An 8,945-nucleotide genomic window follows, 5' to 3' on the forward strand; every position below is an offset into this window, starting at 1 on the left:
CTTATTTATAGATGCACTTTAAGATGGCCGCCACATTTTGTGTCTTTTGGTGGGGATTTGAGATTTTGTCTGTTTTTTATGTCTAGGATTGCATGGTTTTTAACTTGGGGCACTGTAACAATGATGTATCCATGAGTAAGGCTGCTGCCGAAACGCGTTGGATTTGTGTGCTGAAATAAATTGATTTGCACCTTGGAGGTGTCCTGGGTCTCCTGTGATTTGGAGGAGAGTTGGAGGATTTATTAGGGCCTCTCGGAGCCCACCCGGGACCGCTGTGTGGTGTTCCTGCAGTCCGAGTGTTTTATGTGAATTATTTCTTCGTTAATGCGGGAGCCCCTATTCTGGATTTACCAGGAGTTAAATGGCTGTAGGTGCGGAGCTGGGCTGATACGAAGGCGAATGGAGGTTCTGGATTATGCGATCTCCGTATACAACATGAGGCGCCATTTATGACCGGATCGGTGCGATCGTGCGATCCAACAGTGGAGGCGTTTGAGAGCCGTGCTGCTCCGATGCTGGAATTGAAAGGAGCCCCACGAGTAAGACTTTTTCGTGTTTACATCGTAACCGGGAGGCTGTGGCATGCTCTTTCGTAACGCGCCAAACGCTGAGAACAGGGCGTAATTGCACAAAGGGTTCTTCGATCATTGTTGTTGGCTAATCACACTTTCCTCCAGCCGAGTGGTGTGTGCACAATTGACTTTGGGAATAGATACGCATTTACGACGCATTGCTGACACATTATGAATTTATTAAGTAATACGCCGCAATCCATTGACGACGCGCTTGTTTATTAGTTTTACAGCGCGGAAGTATAGTTTGGCATTTAGAGGAGTGACGGAATATGACAATCAATATAGGATTTATGCTGAATTAATATGGATTGTTAGTGTGGTTATGTAAGCCACACAGGGTGTTAAGAAAAACTGTCTTGTCTCTTGTGTCCGTACTGAACCTATTTTGCTCAGAATGCTTTATGACTTTAAAATGGCCCAGCTTCGAATGCCTTCCTGGTAGGAACGTGGTATAGGAACAGAGTGGGAAATGCACCAGATTTAAGGTGCTTTTTGCCCACATCCAAGACAATACCAGGGACATTGTTACCTGTTCAATTGGTCAATCATCCAATTTATTTCAGCAATTATGGCTTCCGGATGGGAAGCCCAACGAAAGGAAAAATCGAATAAATTATTCTTTGCCCAGATGGATGAGGGGCCCAGTACTCAGCCCGGTCGTAGTAATTTGAAGGTGGAAGTGAAACTACAAACTTTGTATGAAAAAATGGAAAAACTGCATAGAAGAGAATTGTCGAAATGGTGGGAGGTTGAGTCATTACAGAGATATATTGAGGTGGAGCGTGTCCCTAGGGGGTTGAGGATTTATACTGTACCTACTTATGAGGATCCTGATCCAGAAATGCTCGAGGAGTGGGCTGAGAATTCGAAACAGAGCTCATTGAATATGATGCGTATATTGACGAAATATGCAATGAAAGATAGGAGTAGGACCCTAGAAGAGATGGAGAAAGTAAGATTGGAGATATTGGCACTAATCACGCAGGAAACATTTGATGAATATATGAAAAATTTAGAGAGAAAACTCTGCAAATTTGAGGAAGAGATCACTGCCAAAAAGCAGAGAAAATTCATAAGGGACTTTAAGGATTATCAGGCTGGCCGCATTTTAACATTTCAGCGGAAATATGATCATATGTACAATGAGGAAGCTATCGAATTAAATTCGAGGGACTCTGAACAAATTAGCCAACCAATTGAGGAACAGGAAGAAAGTGACATTTCGGATGGGAATCTCTCAGATGTATCAGACACTGCTTTGGCTGGGGCTCCGGCATCAGATAAAGAAGTGGACAGATTGAATTTGTTAAAGCAATTCAGACTGTTGAACCAGGGAAGGATGGATCAACACAAGGGAGCTCACCCCCAGAGAGGCAGAGGACGAGGAGTCAGAGGAAGAGGGAGAGGAACAGACAGGCCAAGAAGAGGGGGCGCAGGAGACGATACAAGACCCCAGGGAATGATAACTCGAGCACGCAAGTGAAAATTATGAATATTATAAATCTCTCCAGCAGAATGTTGTCTGCTGTTGAAGAGGACCTCTTATCTCTGGGCCTGTCATTCTGCCCAACTAGTTGTTTTAATTACACTCAGACTAGGATTGACACCTTTAAGTTCATTAGGAAGTTAAAATTGAAAAAGTGGTACCACACTAAGGTTAGAAAGGATAAGAAAGTGGGGGTGGAAACAAATGTGAGCAATCTGTGTATCTCTGATATTGATGTATTACATACAGCAATGGATTTATGTAAGGGGATGGCTCCCCATGAAGACCCTATTCTCAATCTGATGGGAACTGGTATTGCTTTAAACAGCAATTGTCCGAGTAATTTCAAACCAAAATCTACCTTTCTACCTGCCATTCATTGTGATGCCCTTGAAGTTTTTGAGCGAGAAATGACCAAACAATTGTAGAAGTTGAGATATAGTGTGACGAATGTGAAAAACAGCAATTTATCAGGTGAACAGTGGCAAGCCCTTCGAAAATTGAAAGAAGACCATACCATTGTGATTAGACAATCCGATAAGGGGGGTAATGTAGTCATTCAAGATACCACCAAATATGTGTCAGAGGGAATGAAACAGCTAAGTAATACTCTGTGTTATGAAGAAGTGAGTTGGGGAGATGTTAAATCAATGAATGAGAAATATATTGATATGCTCATTGATTGGAAAGATCAAGGGATGATAGAATGGGATGAATTCCTGTTTCTTAAATGTGATCATCCGAAAATTCCAGTTCTGTATCTTCTCCCCAAAATTCACAAGGATGCGGTTAACCCACCAGGGAGGCCTATAGTTTCGGCTATGGAATCGCTCCTGGAAAATACATCAAAATATATTGACTTCTTCTTACGTCCTTTTGTGGAGTCAATACCCTCTTATGTTAAAGACACCACACATTTTTTAAAAATCATTGAGGATATCGTATGGGAAGATGACTTCTTACTGTTAACCCTAGATGTGACTAGTCTGTATACGAGCATAGATCATGGCTTGGGGGTGAGAGCTATTAGACACTTTCTCAGAGCAAGGTCACTGTCTTTTTTCTTCCATTCGGAAATGCTATGCACTATGATCGAGTTCTGTCTTAAGAACAATGTATTCATCTTTGATGGTCATCTGTACAAACAGCTTCAAGGGACAGCTATGGGCACCTGTTTTGCCCCCAGCTATGCAAATTTGTTTATGGGCTGGTGGGAGAACCAGGTGTCAGAAGAAATTACCCAATTCGATACCAATGTGGTCCTGTGGTGTCGTTTTATTGATGACATTTTTGTAATTTGGAGGGGTAATGAAGAAGCAGCTATGCAATTTGTGCGAGATCTGAACACCAATGAGTGCAACCTAAGATTTACTGAGCATTTGGATTCAAAATGTATAGAGTTCCTCGATGTGGAAATTTCTGTGAAGGGTAGTAGATTAGTGTCCAAATTGTATAGGAAGGCAACAGCCGGTAATAGTCTACTAAGTGCTCACAGTGCACATCCGGGGACTCTAATACGGAGTATTCCGTTTGGAGAATTGTTGAGAGCCCGGAGGAACTGTAGCGAAGAAGCTGATTTTCACCAAGAGTGTAATGTGATGTGTGAAAGGTTCAGGAACAGAGGCTATGGGGCTAAAGTGATCGATCAAGCCAAACGCAAAGTGGTGACATTAAGTAGAGATGATGTTTTGTATGGAACTAACAGAAGGCAAGAGAAGGAAAGTGAGTCCATTAGATTCATTACAACCTATAGTAATCAGTCGTACAAAATACGCTCACTACTTAGTAAGAGTTGGCATATTTTGCAGACGGACCCTGTTTTGGCAGACTGGATCAGTGATAATCCCCAAATAACTTTTAGGAGAAATAGATCTCTCAAGGACAACTTGTGTCGCAACGAGATAACATCAGTAGGACGGATACAGAATACGGGAATGGAAGGTTTCTTCTGTTGTATGAAGTGCAAAGCCTGCAAGACCAGTAACAGTTGCAGGACATTATATGTTCCAGGAAGGTTAGACAGCTTTGTAATTAGAGGTAATTACAATTGCAATACATCTTACTGTGTGTACTGTCTGATATGCCCATGTGAAAAATTGTATGTGGGCAGTACGATACATAATGCAAAGAAAAGAGTTTTAGAACACAGACGAGCCATTAGAAATCAGGATAAAAACTATCCAGTAGCTAGGCATTTCTTCAGCCATCATTTTGGCAATGAGAATCTGCTGAAGTTTGTAGTTATAGACCAAGTAAGGATGAGTAAAAGGGGAGGCGATAGAGAGAGATCGTTACGTGTTTTAGAGTCTAAATATATAATAGACTTCGAAACGTTGGAACCTGTAGGGCTAAATTCGAGTGAGGAGCTGAGCATCCATCTAGGGTAATCGATACTTTGTTTGGTGGGTGGTCATCTGATAGAGAATGTGAAGTAGGGGTGATTTTTTGAATCCTATTTGATTCTTAGTAGAAGGGTACAGGTGTTGGGGTCTATAAGGTTTCTACAGTAGAAGAATTTGTTCGTCTACCCACTTGGGTAGAGAAGCTCCATATACCAATATGAGATCCCCCAAAAATATGAGACCCCCCAAAAGTTTTGTGTAGATGTACAGGTCTATTTGGATGGTATAGGATGATATGTAATTAATTTAAGCATAGTTAATAATGTTCAGGATTTAAGTGATATATTGAATTTTAAATTTTGAAAACATTCATAGTTAACAAACTTGTATAATGCAATGAATTATTCTATTTACAATTTTTGTATTTTGGCAATTTAATTTTACTCTATTTATTGTGCGAAATATGATATCACATTAATTTAAAGATTCTGATGGATTTGAACAATAATTTGAGTTGTATTTTGATAGGACTATGGTACAAACTACTGTGAAACTTATTTATAGATGCACTTTAAGATGGCCGCCACATTTTGTGTCTTTTGGTGGGGATTTGAGATTTTGTCTGTTTTTTATGTCTAGGATTGCATGGTTTTTAACTTGGGGCACTGTAACAATGATGTATCCATGAGTAAGGCTGCTGCCGAAACGCGTTGGATTTGTGTGCTGAAATAAATTGATTTGCACCTTGGAGGTGTCCTGGGTCTCCTGTGATTTGGAGGAGAGTTGGAGGATTTATTAGGGCCTCTCGGAGCCCACCCGGGACCGCTGTGTGGTGTTCCTGCAGTCCGAGTGTTTTATGTGAATTATATATATATATATATATATATATATATATATATATATATATATATATATATGCAAGTATACATGATAAGGTCTATGCATGCTTGTCTACACTCTGATATACTCAGGTACCTCTATACATGGTGGTCTAAATGATAAGCTCTTTGCATCCTGGCCTCCATGGGAAGCTCTATACTTACTTGTCTATATATAGGCACCGCTATACATACATATATATATGAGGCGCATTATACATGCTTGTCTTACCATGCTGATATACATGAGCACATCTGTACATGCTTGTCTAAGCTCGCTGACATACATGGGCACCTCTATGCATGCAGGTATACATGAGCAGGTCTATACATGCTTGTCTATGCAATCTGAGATACATGAGAAGCTCTATACATGCTTATCTAAGCACCCTGATATACATGAGCAGCTCTATACATGCTTGTCTAAGCACGCTGACATACATGAGCAGCTCTATAGATGCTTGTCCAAGCACCCTGATATACATGAGCAGCTCTATACATGCTTGTCTAAGCACGCTGACATACATGAGCAGCTCTATACATGCTTGTCTAAGCACCCTGACCTACATGGGCAGCTCTATACATGCTTGTCTAAGCACGCTGACATACCTAACCAGCTTTACACATGCTTGTCTAAGCACCCTGATATACACGAGTAGCTCTATACATGCTTGCCTAAGCATGCTGACGTACATGAGCAGCTCTATACATGCTTGTCTAAGCACCCTGATATACATGGGCAGCTCTATACATGCTTGACTAAGCATGCTGATAAACATGAACAGCTCTATACATCCTTATCTAAGCACCCTGAGATACATGAGCAGCTCTATACATGCTTGTCTAAGCATGCTAACATACATGAGCAGCTCTATACATGCTTGTCTAAGCATGCTGACATACATGAGCAGCTCTGTAGATGCTTGTCTAAGCACCCTGATGTACATGAGCAGCTCTGTACATGCTTGTCCAAGCATGCTCACATATATGGGCACCTCTATGCATGCAGGTCTACATGAGTAGCTCTATACATGCTTGTTTAAGCAAGCTGAGATACATGACCAGCTCTATACATGCTTGTCTAAGCACCCTGATATACATGAGCAGCTATATACATGCTTGTCTAAGCACACTGACATACATGAGCAGCTCTATAGATACTTGTCTAAGCACGCTGACATACATGACCAACTCTATAGAGGATTGTTTACGCATGCTGACGTACATAAGCAGCTCTAGACATTATTGTCTACGCATGCTGACATACATGAGCACCACTATACATGCAGGTGTACATGATAAGCTCTTTGCATGCTGCTTTACATGGACATCACTATACATACGTGTCTATACACATATACCGGGTGTACACTGGCACCTCCATACGTGCTGTTCTGCACCTGCTTGTGTGCTCAGCTCCTCTCACCTGGATGAACCTGCGCAGGGTCTGGTTGTCCATGCAGGTGAAGTTTTGCCCCCTCAGCAGCTCCTGCAGGCTCTGGGTGGTGCTAGCCTCGTTCCCGCTCTCTAGCGCCCAGAAGACCCCGGCGCCCAGCAGCAAGTAGGTCGTGTAGAGGAGCAGGAGCAGGAGGGTGGTGGGCACCCTGGGGCAGAAGCACAGAGGCATGGCCGGGGGTGGGCTCCGCACTCCAGCAGGGTGCGGGCGGCTCAGGGCGCCCAGCAGTGCTCTCAGCCTCCTCTGGGCGCTACTGCTGGGCGCTACCACCACCCTCTGGGGCGTATTCTCGGGACCTCTAGCTTGGTGGCTGTCCCTGGTGGGGCCTCACCTCCGTCTCTGAGCGCTTAACTTCCCTTCTAGGACTGTACGCTTCCTCCGCAGCCCTGGGCTCCGCGCCCCTCCCCGGTGTGTGGCCAGAAGCGCTACACCCTCGCACCGCTGGAGGCGGAGAGGGTGGGAGGGAGCTGAACTCAGAAAGTAAACAGGAGCTCCTTCACGTCAGGGCCTTAAGAGCAGGACTAACAACAGATAATTAATAATTCTCTATTGCAGCTGCGCCTCTACAGCGCTGCCGACGTCGGGAAGTGCAACACGGGGCTTCTAGGCGCCACACTAGGCAGGCACTGTTGAAGATGTCTTGTGCTTCAAGGCCTAATGCACTTACAAGAGCGTATGTGAGGCTTCCGTGGGATTAAGTATGCTCCACGGTTTCCCGAAGTGAGGGGCAGTTCGCGTCCGGGGTGTAGTTTAGCTGCTTCGTGTATCCTTAAGAACAGGGCCGGAGGTAAAGTGGTCGGTCATTCGCTGCTTTAGCTCACGCTGCCTTTCAAATGTTTTAGAAGCGTTTAGAGGCCCTCAAGGTGTCTCGGAGTCTGCTTTCAGTATAGTGTCTCGGGGCCTGCTCCCCATTAGTGTCCTAGCGCCCACCGTCACCGCGCCCACCCCAGTATCAACCACCCTGTGTCCGAGGAGTCAGTGTCCACTCCAGTATCAGTGCCGCAGTGTCACCTTCCAGTATCAGTCATGACGTTGCAGTAGTTTCAGTGTCACAGCCTTCACTTCTAATGTCAGTGCCACAATCTTCACTTCTAATGTCAGTGCCACAGTCTTCACTTCTAATGTCAGTGCCACAATCCTCACTTCCAGCCTCAATGTCCCAGTGTCACAGAACCTGCTTGAGTGTCAGTGCCCCTGTGTCAGTGTCACAGTCCTCACTTCTATTGTCAGTGCCAAAGTCTTCACTTTCAGTCTCAATGTCCCAGTGTCACAGACCCTGCTTGCAATGTCAGTGCCCGTGTCAGTCTCACTGCCTTCATTTCCTGTGTCAGTGTCACAGTCTTCACTTCTATTGTCGGTGCCACAGTCTCCCCTTCTATTGTCAGTGCCACAATCCTCACTTCTAATGTCAGTGCCACAATCTTCACTTCTAATGTCAGTGCCACAGTCTTCACTTCTATTGTCAGTGCCACAATCCTCACTTCCAGCCTCAATGTCCCAGTGTCACAGAACCTGCTTGAGTGTCAGTGCCCCTGTGTCAGTGCCACAGTCTTCACTTCTATTGTCGGTGCCACAATCCTCACTTCTAATGTCAGTGCCACAATCTTCACTTCTAATGTCAGTGCCACAGTCTTCACTTCTATTGTCAGTGCCACAATCTTCACTTCTAATGTCAGTGTCACTGCCTTCACTTCTATTGTCAGTGCCACAATCGTCACTTCTAATGTCAGTGTCGCTGCCTTCAATTCCCGTGTCAGTGCCACAGTCCTCATTTTCAGCCTCAGTGTCCCAGTATCACAGAACCTGCTTGCAGTGTCAGTGCCCCTGTGTCGGTGTCACTGCCTTCACTTGCTGTCTGCCACAGTCTCCACTTTCAGTCTCAATGTCCCAGTGTCACAGACCCTGCTGGTAGTGACATTGCCCCTGTGTCAGTGTCATTGCCTTCAGTTCCTCTGTCAGTGCCACAGTCTTCACTTCCAGCCTCAATGCCCCAGTGTCACAGAATCTGCTTACAGTGTCAGTGCCCCCACTTACTGTGTCAGTGTCACAGACTTCACTTTCAGCCCCAATGTCCCAGTGTCACAGAACCTGCTAGCAGTGTCAGTGCCCCTGTCAGTCTCACTGCCTTCACTTCCTGTGTCAGTGTCACTGCCTTCACTTCTTGTGTCAGTGCCACAGCCTTCATTTCCAGTCCTAATGTCACTTTTA

At 44.5% G+C, this 8,945-nt stretch overlaps 1 protein-coding gene across 1 annotated transcript in view; it reads right to left on the bottom strand.

Moving 5' to 3' along the window:
* The window catches only part of KCNK17 (potassium two pore domain channel subfamily K member 17), a 288,304-nt gene extending 281,165 nt beyond the window's left edge, over nt 1-7,139 (bottom strand). Inside the window, exon 1 of the mRNA XM_069236331.1 lies at nt 6,708-7,139. Coding sequence (XP_069092432.1) covers nt 6,708-6,908 — 201 coding nt within the window. The 5' untranslated portion in view covers nt 6,909-7,139. The remainder of the gene's footprint in view (nt 1-6,707) is intronic.
* Nucleotides 7,140-8,945: the final 1,806 nt, after the last annotated feature.

Source organism: Pleurodeles waltl, chromosome 5 (genome assembly GCF_031143425.1).
Source record: "Pleurodeles waltl isolate 20211129_DDA chromosome 5, aPleWal1.hap1.20221129, whole genome shotgun sequence".
Classification (NCBI taxonomy): domain Eukaryota; kingdom Metazoa; phylum Chordata; class Amphibia; order Caudata; family Salamandridae; genus Pleurodeles; species Pleurodeles waltl.